At 44.1% G+C, this 15,270-nt stretch overlaps 1 protein-coding gene across 1 annotated transcript; it reads left to right on the top strand.

Annotated features, from left to right (window-relative positions):
- The first annotated feature begins 668 nt into the window (after nucleotides 1–668).
- Nucleotides 669–9,211, top strand: LOC120851684 (cytochrome P450 1B1). Its single transcript, XM_040224654.1, has 3 exons — nucleotides 669–1,093; nucleotides 1,522–2,553; nucleotides 5,384–9,211. Exons 2-3 carry the CDS (start codon nucleotides 1,523–1,525, stop codon nucleotides 5,970–5,972), a joined length of 1,620 nt encoding a protein of 539 aa, XP_040080588.1. The 5' UTR covers nucleotides 669–1,093; nucleotide 1,522; the 3' UTR covers nucleotides 5,973–9,211.
- The last annotated feature ends 6,059 nt before the right edge of the window (nucleotides 9,212–15,270 follow it).

The raw sequence follows: 15,270 nt of genomic DNA, 5'->3' as shown, positions 1-15,270 counted from the left end.
GCCCGCCAGCGCTGGCCTTTGTATGCCGAGGAAGTCGGGGTCCCGGGGCGGGGGAGCTGTGTCCTTCAGGGCTTCTTGATCTCGCCGCCCAAGGTGGAAGGAGAACTTTGCGCGCCAAAGGGCCTGACCTGATGATGGGTCGATATGCTTGCGAGAACGTTAAAATAAAATACAAATAAAGCAACTCGGGATGCAGTAAAGGCAAACCTTCACCACAACAGAGTTTTCTTTTCCAAGCTGACAGGTTTCCTTTCCCAGTTAGGACGCCCGAGGATCTCAAGCGATTTTCTCTCGGGGAAGGAAGCCCAGGCCACGGAGAGGGTAGAGAGGTTGTGTTCTCGGGGCGTGGAGCGCGCTCCCACCGAAAGCGCAGGAGTGGTGCTCAGATGGTGTCCCGAACGCGCGTCCAGAGAAACTGCGGCCTCGATCGGGAGTGGCTGTGAGGAAGGGTGATTTGGAGGAAACGAAAAGTTCTCGCCGCCGCTTCCAGGAAAGCCACCAGCGACTGCTCCAAGGCCGTCGGTGCGCGCAGGGACTGCCTCGCGTGGCCACCAGGGCGCGGTGACCCCAGTCGTAGTCCGAGAGGCCCGTTCCAGGGCGCCCCGCCCTCCCTGCAAGCCCCGCCCCCGCCAGGTCCGGTTGCCTCCCCCCCACTGACAGACCTTAAAAAAGAGAGGCGGGATGGCGCGCTTTACTCTCCAGAGTGATTGTGCAAACCGACCACGCCTCTGCGACGCCAGCTGTCAGAGCCTTGCGGGGGGGCGTGAGGGCTGGCAGTTGACTCCATTCATCGACCCTCAATAGCAACTCTCACGCGGTGAGAAAACCCTGACTTTGCCGAGGCTCAGGTGCAGCGAGGCTCGGCAAAGAAAACTCCTTTCTGCGTCCCTATCCCAGACCGAGCGCCCCCGGCTCTGACGACCCCTAGAGACTCCAGAGTGGGCGCTGAAGTTCCCAGAGCTGGCAACAGGTGTCCAGGGCCGGCTTCCGATTTTCTGGAGACACTGAGATTGCGGTCCTGAACCCCACAAGGGCCCCAGTCCGTTCTCCCAGCCGGCCGTCTGGCGCTGCTGGAAACCGCGCCTCCTGGCAGGTCAGTGTGTCAGCTGAGCCGCCTTCCTTGCGGCCTCTTGTGATGCGTTGGGTTCTCGCAGGTCAGAAGTGGCGGGGGTCGCAGGGGCCGGGGTGGTAGGCATTTAGAGGGAACTGAGCGCCACTCCTTGATGCCTGCTGTGTTGTCCTTGAATTGCAGGAACCGTTATGCGGCTGGGGCGGGTTCGGGGAAATCGGGTCATAGAAAGGCGGAAACAAGACCCTTCCCCTCACTTTTGGGGAATGGGTTTGGGATGGCAAGAGGCGTGTTCAACTGCTTCTTCAGTGAGCTAGCCCTGATCTGACCTACGCGCTACCTCCTGCCTGCCCAACAGTGCACCGTAGCCCGAGGCAGGTGGGTAGGAGCTTGGGGCGCCCTCGTCTTTCTCTGCCTACCCGAGTGTCACGCCTTCGCCCTTCTCTCCCCAGCATGGCCACCGGCCTCAGCCCGGACGATCTTCTGTCGCCGACCTTTCTGTCAGCCCAGCAGACCATGCTCCTGCTGCTGCTCTCGGTGCTGGCCGCAGTGCACGTGGGCCAATGGCTGTTGAGGCAGCGGCGGCGGCAGCCGGGCTCCGCGCCCCCGGGTCCCTTTGCTTGGCCGCTGATCGGAAATGCGGCATCAATGGGCTCGGCGCCGCACCTCTTGTTCGCACGCCTGGCGCGGCGCTACGGCGACGTCTTCCAGATCCGTCTCGGCAGCTGCCGGGTGGTGGTGCTGAACGGCGAGCGCGCCATCCGCCAGGCGCTGGTGCACCAGAGCGCGGCCTTCGCCGACCGGCCGCCCTTCGCCTCTTTCCGCGTGGTGTCCGGTGGCCGCAGCCTGGCTTTCGGCCAGTACTCGGAGAGCTGGAAGGCGCAGCGGCGCGCGGCGCACAGCACGATGCGAACCTTCTCCACGCGCCAGCAGCGCGGCCGCCAGGTCCTCGAGGGCCACGTGGTAGGCGAGGTGCGGGAGTTGGTAGAGCTGCTGGTGCGCCACAGCGCGGGCGGCGCCTTCCTAGACCCGCGGCCGCTGACCCTGGTGGCCGTGGCCAACGTCATGAGCGCTGTCTGCTTCGGCTGCCGCTACAGCCACGACGACGCCGAGTTCCTCGAACTGCTCAGCCACAACGAGGAGTTTGGGCGCACTGTGGGCTCGGGCAGCCTGGTGGACGTGCTGCCCTGGCTGCAGCGCTTCCCTAACCCCGTGCGCACTGCCTTCCGTGAATTCAAGCAGCTCAATCGCAACTTCAGCAACTTCGTCCTTGACAAGTTCCTGAGGCACCGCGAAAGCCTCCGGCCCGGGGCCGCCCCCCGCGACATGATGGACGCTTTCATCCACTCGGCGGCGTCTGACTCCGGCGATGGTGGCCCGCGCCTGGACGTAGACTACGTGCCGGCCACGATCACAGACATCTTCGGCGCCAGCCAGGATACTCTCTCCACCGCGCTGCAGTGGCTGCTCGTTCTCTTCACCAGGTAAAGCCTCCAGGAGGCTTGGGTCGGCCTTCCTCCCTCCCTCTGTAAAAGGTGGAGTGGAATTAGAATATGCTGAGGTCGCGACTAGCGCTCAAGGAGGGTTTGGGGTTTCGCTGCAGGTCTCTACCTGCCAAAGCTGAGACCGAGTCCAGAAAGCGCGTCTCTGGAAGGCACCGTGCTGGCTGGGATGCGTTGTGCACGCTCAACCCAACCGCGCCGGGACGGCCGGCATCGCTGATCTTGGAGCTCACCGCTCCGCGGGGGGATAAATTTGTGTGAAACCACTTGGAATAGCAAGATTAAGTGCCCAAGATCATCCCCCGATCTCCCACATGGCACGGAAAAGCAAAATTGGAAATGTTCCGAAGGAAAGGGCAGCGTAGTAAAAAATATGTTAAGTAAGCACGCCTAATCGGCTCGGCTGGTCTTCAGCGCTGACTGGAGGCCGCCTGGCCCCGGAGCCAAAAGCGCGCCCTTCAAGGCTTTGTATCGCGACATAGCTAGTGTTCGGCGGCGGAGCCTCAAGGACCATAATCCAGAGCTTTAGGAAAGCGATCAGAAACCAGCGGATTGTGCTGGGCGTATAAAACCGCCGCTCTAGGCGTAGAGGTGTCGGCGTAAAGAATAGGAAAAGCCGTAACTTTAGCAAACGCTGAGCTGCGTCTGTTATAGAAAGGAAAGCTGAATATCTGGGCACCTGCTAACCTCTCGGATCCCTGGGCTCGGCTGGGTTAGTTGATCCTCAGCCGCGGACCGCTGCTAAATTTGTATATGCACGAATTGAACATGCCTCCGGTATCCCCAGATCAAGCAAATGTAACATAAATTTTACATAGGTCATAGTTATATTAAAAGACAAGCCGTTGATTTACACGGGCGGCCGGTATTTTATCTGGCATCCTTACCCCAGGGGGAAATGTCTCATTCAAGGCAAGTCTCGATTGCTTTGAGAGACTAGAAATCCTGGTTATGCAATCTGGCACACAGGTAGGGGAAGCTGGAAAGTAAAAACTTCTTTTGTTAGAATCCACTGCATCAGAATCCTGTATTTCCTTAGATACTGCTTTTACAATTTGGGGGGGGGGTGTATTTTTAAAATCACTTTTCAGTATTAATATCATGGAAACACATATGGAGGAGGGGCAGAAATCGCATAATGAGAGTCAATAATAGATCAGGAGGAAGACAATTCCAAAATGGAATCAATAAATCCTTTGCTTCCCCAGATGAGCATGTTATCTTTTGAAACTGCCTTTCTTTTTTTCACCAGAAACCAAATTGTAAATCGTTTTCCGTGTACTCCTTTGTTGGCAATGAACTGAACTGAACTTTCTGTGTACTCCAATTGGGCAGCAAAAGGGAATAAAACAATTTGGGGGTCACTTTCAATTCACTATAGCTGATGAAAAGTTCTTCTTTTTAGTGAAAAGACAATATAATGGGGTTGGCAAATTGCATTTCCTACTTTTTATGTAACTTATGGAAATACAGCTACACCCATTCATTTATGTATTGTCTATAGCTGCTTCCACCCCATAGCACAAGCTGGGAGGTAAGAGGGCTTGATCCACAAAGCCTAAAATATTTACTATCTGGCCCTTTATGAAAAAAGTTTGAAAATTTCTGAAAAATTACCCATAATGTCATCACAGGCACACTTAAATTTTTTTTTCAAAGTTGCAGTAATTACACATTTTTTTACTTCTGACATTTCCACTTACTATAATGGCCATTTCTCTGTCTTTTAAACTTTATTTTTGTAATTTTTTACTACATAATTTTAGTAATTTTTATGGCCATATAATATTTTGCTATAGTAACAGATCATTATATACAGTCATTTCTAATGTTTGTTTAAACATTTCTTTAAAGAGTGAGCTATTTTAAATGTTTCTGCTATATTTTAATGTTTCAGCTATATTTAAAATTTTATCTGTTATGGTTACTTTTTTTATACCTGCTAAGTTATTTCCTGAAAATAAATTTCCAGACATAGATCACTGGCTTTTAAAAGAGTGGGGAGGAATTACCCTTATAGATCTTGCTTTGTAATAAGATTTTGTTTTCCAAAAGGATTGTACTAGTTTTATCGGCAACAGTGAATAAATATTACAGTCTGTACCATAATCTCATGAACATTAGGGATTTGCTTTCAAAGTTAGAAGATATGTACCTTTATTTATCAGGATACCAATGATCTTTGTATAAAATGAGAACATTGTGTTCTCTGGAATTGTCTAGGGAGATGAAGAAAAAAAGAATTCACTTTCAGGGTTACATCTTAATTTTTGCGGGCCCTGAGTGCTTTTGCCTTTGTAGACACCTTACACACTTTAAAATTTTTTTAAATTAACCTTTATGACTATATTGGTATAAAGATTAGCATGTTAAAATTATAAAACATTTTCATTGGCCTAAAAGCTTTTATTCTTCTGATTTTAAAAGAAATGAGTTTTCATGAGTTCCTAAAAAGTAGTGTATGTCCCTGGCACTTTCTGCTGTATCCAGTGGAGAGAAGTCGTCCTTACCCTTGTCGTGCTTTTTCAGTCTGAGAAAACTTAGACCCTTTTTTTGACTTATGATGGGGAAGAGAGTTTGAGCTGTGTGGGACTTATTATAGGAAATATAACTGTTATACTCCATCTTGTAATACAGTGATAAATTAGGAAACTTTTAGATTTTGTTTTTCTGGAAATGTTAATTCAATTACTGATTCAGGTAGCCAGTTTAAAGAACGGTGGTATAAAAATAAATTGTAATGGGCTTTCTAGATGAAAGAAGGATCAGTGTTCCTCACTGATTTTCTCTCTCTGCCATTAACACCAAACAGGTATTCGGAAGTGCAGGCGCGGGTACAGGCAGAACTGGATCAAGTGGTGGGTAGGCACCGGCTGCCCACCCTGGAGGACCAGCCCCACTTGCCCTACGTCATGGCCTTTCTTTATGAAGCCATGCGCTTCTCCAGCTTTGTGCCCCTCACCATTCCACATGCCACCACGGCCAGCGCTTCCGTCTTGGGCTACCACATCCCCAAGGACACGGTGGTGTTTGTTAACCAGTGGTCCGTGAATCATGACCCGGTAAAGTGGTCGAACCCAGAGGACTTTGACCCAACCCGATTCTTGGACAAGGATGGCCTCATCAACAAGGACTTGGCGGGCAGCGTGATGATTTTTTCTGTGGGCAAACGGCGGTGCATCGGGGAAGAGATTTCTAAGATGCAGCTGTTTCTCTTCATTTCCATCCTGGCTCACCAGTGCAATTTCAAGGCCAGTCCAGACGAGCCTTCGAAAATGGATTTTAATTACGGCCTAACCATTAAACCCAAGTCATTTAAAATCAATGTGACTCTCAGAGAGTCTATGGAGCTCCTTGATAGTGCTGTCCAAAAGTTACAAGCGGAGAAAGAGTGCCAGTGAGAAGCCAGAGGCAAGCAGAAATTTTATAAGTATGCAAGTCGGGGGATGGGAGTAAAATTACAGTCCCCCCCCCCAACCCCCAGCTCCTCCGGGCCACTTTCTCAATTAGTCTCTAAAATGAGCGTAAACCAACTGACCCACAGATGATGTGCTTCAGAATAGTACCTCATGAGCCCTGGGCTGTGTAAGAGCTCCAGGAGATGTTTTCAGTGAAAGAGCTAAAGGGCTCAAATAATTTTTTTTACATATATTGAATGTTGCCAATAATAATTTCTTGAGGGAGCTTTCTTTGGAGTTAAAACACACATGTCATATACACAGAACTACCTAATAAGGAGGCATTTCAGTAACCATGCCTTGCTGGGTGGGATCCAAGGTTATATTCTGTATGCTCTATAGAAAATTGTATTAAGCAGTTTATAATATTTAGGAAATATTGTTGCATATGCAAAGATGAATAATTTCAGTGTAAGATCGGATGTGATCTAGGGTCATAAGGGAAAAAATAAAGACCAGAAATTCTCTTCTCACTTTTTCAATAAAATAGCTTAGTTAGGCTCTAATATCTATGGGTGGATTTATCTTTTTTGCCCACTGATGTGCTTCCTCTTACTTTATGGGATGAGTCATAAAGTTATTTGCTCAGAAGGAAATCAACTGTAGTTGATTTAGTGGGGTTCAGTGATTTCATGAATTTTAAACTATAAATTGTTAAATCGTAAAAAATTCCAAGCTGAAGACATACCTTGTTTGGTTACTAAAGTACAGAATTTCAGTTATGAAGAAAAAAAATTTATCAGCTCAGCTAAACTTTAAGTTTTGTGATTATAACATACTGACTTCAATAAATCTCATAGGTTAAAAAAAAAAATCACCAGTGTTCAAGATGTATATATATATAACATAATTATTCAGTACCAATATGTATTAGTTATTTTATCACTAAATGGTATTAGTTATTTTGGTCAAGGAAAGGTTGACAATGTCTTTTATAATGTCACAGCAGATAGAAAAGTACAACCAATTTAACCAATTTTGATTCAAATACATAGTATGAGCTTGATTAAATCAACTACCTGTTTTTGACATCATGAAAACCTAGTTGAAGCAAAGTCACTTCTCTCATTGGAAATTTGAATTGAAAAATCTCAAAATTGGATCTGAAAGATGTGTTCCTTTTCACTTTATAGCATGTTTATTAAACTTATATTCACAGTACAGAATATCTTTTCCAAACTGATTTAGTTCCTATGTTATACTTCTAAACTCTTGTTGTGCTTAAAATTTTAATTTAATTTTAAAGCCATTCTGATTATTGAGTTCCAGGAAGTTTGGAAATCTGGCCATTAGCCTGTGGAAGGCAGGGAGACTGAATCTGTGTCTGCCTGGTGAACAGTGAAAAATGCCATGAAATATCTTGATGGTCGTTATTAAATAACATGGTGAGGAAGTCCCATTATAATGGACCTAGTTTTCTTTTTAAATAATTTTTTAGATGGCAGCGGTGTTCGTGTTTTGGAAAGTCAGAATTAGTCTTGGAAGGTTATTTTGAGGATTGCATTGGATTTCAGTGGTGCCAATCAGATCGGCTGTGCTATTTAAGCCAGCCTAGTGACCTTAAGCAGGTGGTCGCTTTGGTAACTGTGAAGACCTAAAGCTTGAACAAAATATATATGTTCAGTTTATGTAAATAACCTGAAAACCTTTTTTCAAAAAGTGATGGAAGGTCGCAAAAGTACAAAGTGAAGTTTAGAGTTTTAACTTTCATTGCTCATAAATGTACAAAGGAAGTTGTGAAGTGTCCTAAAAGCTTACTGCGTGTTACATTTCATTAAGCTTTTTGGAATCTTTTTATCAAAATTATAAAAGAAAGAGTGTATGATTGTTGTGTGTGTGTGGGGGGCGCGGTGCGGGGGTAAGAGAAAGGAGTGAAAAATACGAAAAGGAAGAAAGATGGCTAAACATTCTCCCACTCATTCAGAATTAATTAATTTGTAGAATGAATATTTAGAAAAAAAAATGTTTCATGGGCTAGTGTTGGATCCCAGGTAGATTTTTTAAAAAATCCACAGCAGAGTAGCACTGTTATAATTTGGAATTCTTATTAATAAACATTTAATATAATTTTAATTAATAAAATCTCACAGATGTACCTCTTGAATATGAAAAAATCTGTGCCAGTATTTTTAAAGGCCCCAAAGTCAACAGTAGAAATCAGGCTTACCCAATACGTTTCAATTTTGGGGGCACTGGCTATTCCAAAACATTGTTATCTATCCTTTTCTGTGCCTTGAGCAGGGCTGAGACTGTAATTTGGGGCTGCCCTAGCTTGCTTACTCTGAGAGACTTGTGGCAGCAAAAGTAATCGTGTACCAATCTGGATGCCTCATTAAGTCAGCCAGATCCAGAGGCTCTATCATCTGTTTTTATGTACGTAGGCTCAATTCATCTGGCGCTGATTTCAGCGATGAGAGAGCCAGGTTTACGAAGAAGACAGTGAGGTGAGTGCTGGGAGATTTCCTGCTTTATTTAATATGTTTGTAACCCAGTTCAAGGAAGGAAAGCAAAACCAAAAACAGACAAATAAAAATAACCAAATTTGAGGGCTGCCGTAATTAGGTGACAGGCTTAATCAGAAAATCTAATTTTATTTCTGCCAGAGAAAGAATGTACTTGCTGGTCACCATTTTAGTCAGAATGTCTACTTCAGGTTATTGCAGTAGTTAAATATATTGTTTATTAAATGCTTCATTTATATTAAAGCTTTGACTCAGTAAGAAAATTGCTTTTCTTTTTTTTTCCAAAACAAGAGGAAGATGTCTCAGGTTTGTTTTATGGATTATCTAAAAGCTTTCATGTCTCAGAACTTAGCCTTTATCTGTGAAATGCTATTACTGCCTTAACACTTTCATGTTAGATCTGTATTAGATCAAATAGTTGCATAGCATTATGTATGGATTTGTACGCTTTTTAGCTGTGACAGAACTGTGTAATACAAAGGTATACTTTAGTAGATGTTATAATTCAAGGATACTCTCTTATTTAACCTTTTCTTGCTTTTATATTTTATCATGTATGCTTTCCATCTGTACACAGCAACTATAATACTTGGTTGTAACGAAATAGATTTGTGGGGACATAGCATTTGTTTGATATACCAAATTTTTAAAATTCTATATCTGTAATTACCTATAATAGGACACCACTGCCAAAATAATAAAAATCACTTTCATAATCTTGTCGGGAAGTTTTACTTTATGTTGTAGCAAATACAATCTAATGTGTTTATTCATTTTAACTACTATTTCTAAGTGCTTGACTTAAAATATTGCATTGTAAATATTTTCTTTGGCCTTTTTACATTTTAGGCAGCTTGCCTTTTTCTTTTTAATAGGTTTTCAACATCCAGTTCCCTACCAAATTCTTGTTCTGTCTCTATTTTTTAGTTGAAATACAGTCGATTTACAATATTATATAAGTTTCAGGAATATAGCATAGTTCATAGATTCATTGTTTTTATAGATTCTACTCCATTTTAAGTTATTACAAAATAATAGCTATATTCCCTGTGTTGTACAATATATCCTTGTAGCTTATTTACTTTATACACAGTAATTTGTACCTCTTAATCCCCAAGCCCTATTTTGGACCCCTTTCCCACTTCCCACTGGTAACCACTAGTTTGTTCTCTGTATCTATCAGTCTGTTTCTATTTTGTTACAATATTCACTTGTTTTATTTTGTTAAATCCTACACGCTGCTGCTAAGTCGCTTCAGTTGTGTCCGACTCTGTGTGACCCCATAGACGGCAGCCCACCAGGCTTCCCCGTCCCTGGGATTCTCCAGGCAAGAACACTGGAGTGGGTTGCCATTTCCTTCTCCAAAAACCCTACATATATGATAAAAATTTTGAATTTATAGGAACCAACTCAGCAGTTGAATGTTAATGGCAAACACTTGGCAAAGTAGGAAATAATTTCTGATTTTGAGAGGTTGAATAGATTGAAGACTCTGACCTTGTATTTCTGCTTCATCTAAAAAATATAGGACGTTTTTCCCCTTCAACAGCATGCCGGTCCTTTTCCTTGAGTACTTCATTCATTCATTTTGTTTTCTTTTGTCATGAAAACTTTTGTTTTTAATTTAGATGGTAAACATTCATTCATTCATTTTGTAAGGGACATGTGCATTGTTTAATACATGCAATTAATGTCCAATAAAATGGAACAGATGAGAGTTTTCTGTAATATACTATGTGGAAATGTTTTTCTGCCAACTTTTTTACCTGGTAAAGATTTGACTTCCTGGGGCCCTGCTGGAGTTCTCCAGGCTTTCCCTACCCCACCCTCACAGACGGCAGGGTCATGCAATGCCAAGGCCCCTTATTTCTTTCAGACTTAACTCCCATTATTGTGAAATCAGGAAAAGTAATTATGAGGTATAATTGCACACAATGTCATTGAACCTTTGACTTGAGAACATCACTTTAGCAGCCCAAAGATATGGTTAGAAATTGGTTTAAGAGAATACTCGCTTGTTTTCCAGATGTATTAATCTAAGATCATGGAAATTGTCCTAAAGGTTCAGGACAAGTGAAATAAATATTTTCATAGGAAAAAAAAGTCTTTAACAAAGTTGTAAATGGGGTCAGGTGTTTGCAGCAATGTCAAGCAGAGTTGTATTCCACCTAATCAATCTGGTAGAATATAAGACTAGAATGCAGGGTGGGAAATGAATACAGTTTTAGACATAAAGCAGGCATGGTTCTTGCAAACTCATAGAGATTGTTTCTATGACTTCAAAGTCAGTTTTTCTGCACAAGTGCTACAGAAGTTTTGGCTGTTACCTTGCCCTTATTTTGGTTTAGTGACTCACATACTCTCTGCTCTCAAGTTTCGATCTATTATAATTCTCAGAGAAGGAAAGAAAAAGAAAAGAAATTAATATATTCAAAAATATTTGGAAGCAATTATTTTTAATGGGTTTTTTCTTTGGCTGCACTGGGTCTCCATAGAGGTGCACGGACTCTCTCTAGCTGAGGTGCGCGGGCTTCTCTTGTCGTGGTACACCGGCTTAGTTGCCCTGCAGCAGGTAGAGTCTTAGTTCCCCAACCAGGGATTGAACCAGCGTCCCTTGCATTGGAAGGTGGGTTTGTAACCACTGGTCCACTAGGGAAGCCCCTGGAAGCAGTTATTTTTCATGGGAATGATCAGAGAAAAATAATCTAGCTTAAACGGGTAGACACAAGCTGTAGGTAAATAGCAGTTTTGTTTGTTGAGCCTTGATTCACTCACACACAGGCTATGTGGTCTTCAGTAACACTTTTCAACCAGAGCCAAGTATAAGGAGAAAAAATGAAACTAAAATATGGTGTGAGGGAGATGGTAATGTCATGGGCCAAAATTCTATGTTGAAAAGTGTCAGTGTGCAGATGTTCCCTGGAGATGAACTGACCCAAGAGCTCACTGTCTTTCAACAGGCGTGCTTGTCACTTGCCAGCTCCCCCAGGTTTGGGCATACAAGCCAGTCTGTTCATTTTTCTGTCCCTGTGATCCTGGGTTTTCACCAGCACTGCTCCTCCTTTGTCTCAGCCACATGCCACACTGACAGTATCCTGTGCCAAGAAGACTCACAACAATCCTCCCTTCTAAGAGAAGCTTCCTTAAGCAAGAAAACTTTAAAAGGGGAAGGGGGAGGTCATATTTTGTTTTCTACTATTAAAACTTCTTTCCCATAATCTGTGGTCAGGAATTTTTGCCTGAAGTTCATCCATAGGTTGGACGGTGAAGTGGCCTGATTTGAGAACTCTCCCTGATAGGAGTAGAAGGGTGCACCACACTCCACATTGGCTCTTATGACCGATCAGAACCTTTCCTGCTCTCAGAGACATTGGATAGGATTCAATAGGATAGCGAGACTCTCCAGCCAGAGAAAGTGTGCAAAACCGAGGTATGATTGAGACAGGCATGTTAACAGGAAGCCTGCTTTTGAAGAGTGTGGCTGGGGTGAATGGAATTGGTTTGGGACTGCTTGAGATCCCTTTAAGTGATAAAAAGGCTAAACAGACTAATTAAACATATTATGCTAAATAAACAACACAACGTTATACAAATTGTGCAGTATTCACACACATACCTAAGAGCCCCTGAGAGGCCTGCTGGTCAGGGCTCAGAGTCTCTACACCAGACTGAAAAGTCTCCCAGCTTCTTTACAAAGTCTTCCAGCTTCTTAAATTCTGCTTCTATTCCTAGATGCCAACATTTGTTTCTTTCCCTTTCCAGCTCAGTACTGTTTGATATGCATTTTTTTGGATTGTATGTGTTCCAACAAAACGTGTGATTGTTTTGTATACTTGTGTGCATGCTAAGTTGCTTCAGTAGTGTCCAACTCTGTGCGACCCTATGGACTGTAGCCCGCCAGGCTCCTCTGCCCATGGGATTTCCCAGGCAAGAGTACTGGAGTGATTTCAGGGACGCTTCCCTATCCAGGGGTCGAACTTGAGTCTTTTAAGTCTCCTGCACTGGCAGGCAGGTTCTCTACCACTAGTGCCACCTGAGAAGTATACATGTGTTTTTAAGGTATACATGTGTTTGTGTGAATGCTGTTCCTATCTTATCCTGTTGCTCAATCTTCTCTTAGCGCATCATTTTAAAGACCCATCTCTGATCTCATGGTTTAACTGCTACCTAAGATTCCGTGGTATTCATCCATCACGTTTTCTCTAGCCACTTTCTTGAGAATGGGCACCTAGATGGCCCCCAAACCCATGCTGCTGCTGCTAAGTCTCTTCAGCCGTGTCCGACTCTGTGCAACCCCATAGACGGCAGCCCACCAGGCTCCTCTGTCCCTAGGATTCTCCAGGCAAGAACACTGGAGTGGGTTGCCATTTCCTTCTCCAATGCATGAAAGTGAAAAGTGAAAGTGAAGTCGCTCAGTCATGTCCGACTCTTCGAGACCCCGTGGACTGCAGCTTACCAGGTTCCTCCGTCCGTGGGATTTTCCAGGCAGGAGTACTGGAGTGGGGTGCCATTGCATCCCCAACTAAAGCTTCAAGGGATGAGTTAGTGAAAGGTGTGGAGAAGGAAATGGCAACCCACTCCAGTGTTCTTGCTTGGAGAATCCTAGGGACAGTGAAGCCTGGTGGGCTGCTGTCTATGGGGTCACACAGAGTCGGACACGACTAAAGCAACTTAGCAGCAGCAGCAGCAGCATACTTATATAGGGGCTTCCCTGTGGCTCAAATGGTAAAGAACCCACCTGCATTGTGGGAGACCTGGGTTCGATCCCTGTGTTGGGAAAATCCCCTGGAAGAAGGCATGGCAACTCACTCCCGTATTCTTGCCTGAAGAATCCCCATGGATAGAGGAGTCTGGTGGGCTACAGTCCATGGGATTGCAAAGAGCCGCACAGAGTCAGACATGACTGAAGCAACTTAGCATGCATGCATACTTATATAAGATCAGTTTCTAACACTGCTTGCTGTGATGAAGTCTATTTTCAAACCTCTTTTATTATTTTTCCTTAAAAAATGCACCACAATGAGATACCACTATAAACCTATTAGAGTGGCTGCTGCTGCTGCTGCTGAGTCACTTCAGTCGTGTCCGACTCTGTGCGACCCCATAGACGGCAGCCCACCAGGCTCCCCCGTCCCTGGGATTCTCCAGGCAAGAACACTGGAGTGGGTTTCCATTTCCTTCTCCAAGGCATGAAAGTGAAAAGTGAAAGTGAAGTCACTCAGTCGTGCCCGACTCTTGGCGACCCCATGGACTGCAGCCCACCAGGCTCCTCCGTCCATGGGATTTTCCAGGCAAGAGTACTGGAGTGGCTAAATTTAAAAAAAAAAGCACCCGATAGTAATAAGTGCTAGAGAAAATGTGTAGCTACTGGAACTTTCAAACATTGCTGGGGATTAGTAAGGGTGGGGAATACAAAACAGTACAGAATGACCCAACCATACCAGTCTTAGATAGTCATCCCAGGGAAATGAAAACTTGTTCACATAAAAGCTTTACATAAATATTTGTAGTGATTCTATTCATAATCACCGAAAACTGGAAGCAACCTAAATGTTCTTCAGCAAGTGATTGGCTAAACACATCACGAATGTCTTGCATGATTGGCTAAAAACATGCATATCCATGCAATGGAATGATACTCAGCAATAAAAGGAATAACATGTTGATCCATGTAGCAACTTAGATGAATCTCAGGAGAGTAAAACTGAGTGAAAAAAGCAAGAAACAAAAACCAACCTTGAACAGTTATATGCTATATGAATTCAGTTATATGACAATCTCAAAAAGTCAAGATTAAAGCAGTTAGAGCAAAAAGTCAAGATTAAAGGCAGATCACTGGTTGCCAAGGGTTAAGGGTGGGAAGAGGGAAGCATGATGGAATTTTGGGGGGTTTTCTGATTGTGATGGTGGTTAGAGGGATGTATACTGAGTTAATATTTATAAAACCTTTTGTTGAAATAGATTGAAAAAAATACTTTTAAAGGATAGTTGGTGCAAGTGAGCTTAAATGAAGTTGTTGAGGCTGACAAATAACACCGAAACTGCTGGCAGACAAAGAAGTACTGAACCAATCAGCTCAAGACCAGATGTGTGAACCAAGATGATGGCTGAGGTTGAGTTCCTGTAGGCTGGGAGAGAAGGATGGCACCAGGTTCTCAGGGAAGGACAGGAAAGTAGAATACCAGCCAATGGGATAACAACGCAGCAAAAGGGGAATTTTAATTCAATGCCACAAGTGTTAGTTGAGCACCTCCTAGATGGAAGGCACTGTAATTAGCACTGGGGATATGTCAATAAAGACACCCAGTCCCTGAGCTCTTGGAGCTGATATTCTAGTAAGGTGGTGTTTTATTTTAGTTGCTAAGTCATGTCCTCTTCTGTTCATGGGATTATCGAGGTAAAAATACTGGAGTGGGTTGCCATTTCCTTCTCCGGGGGATCTTCCTGACCTAGGGATCAAAATCGAGCCTTCTGCATTGGCAGGTGGATTCTTCACCACTGAGCCAGCAGGGAAGCCCCTAGAAGGGTGAGTGGAGGGGAAATAAAGATATAAGACTGAGTTAATTGTAAGTGCTGTAAACAATAGAAGAGAGAGAGAGAGACTGTGTGTGTGTGTTGGGGAAACACTTTAGAATGAGTAGTTAGGGAAGGAGGTACCATGAAGGGGTAGGCATTTTGGTCTAGCACTCTATACACCAATTAAAAAAATAAAAAAAGGCCTGAGTGTGGTATAGACTATTTCCTGCCTCGGACTCTCAAGCTCACACTCAATCATGTTC

Source organism: Oryx dammah, unplaced genomic scaffold (genome assembly GCF_014754425.2).
Source record: "Oryx dammah isolate SB20612 unplaced genomic scaffold, SCBI_Odam_1.1 HiC_scaffold_25, whole genome shotgun sequence".
Lineage (NCBI taxonomy): Eukaryota > Metazoa > Chordata > Mammalia > Artiodactyla > Bovidae > Oryx > Oryx dammah.
This window is presented reverse-complemented; position numbering and strand designations above follow the sequence as displayed.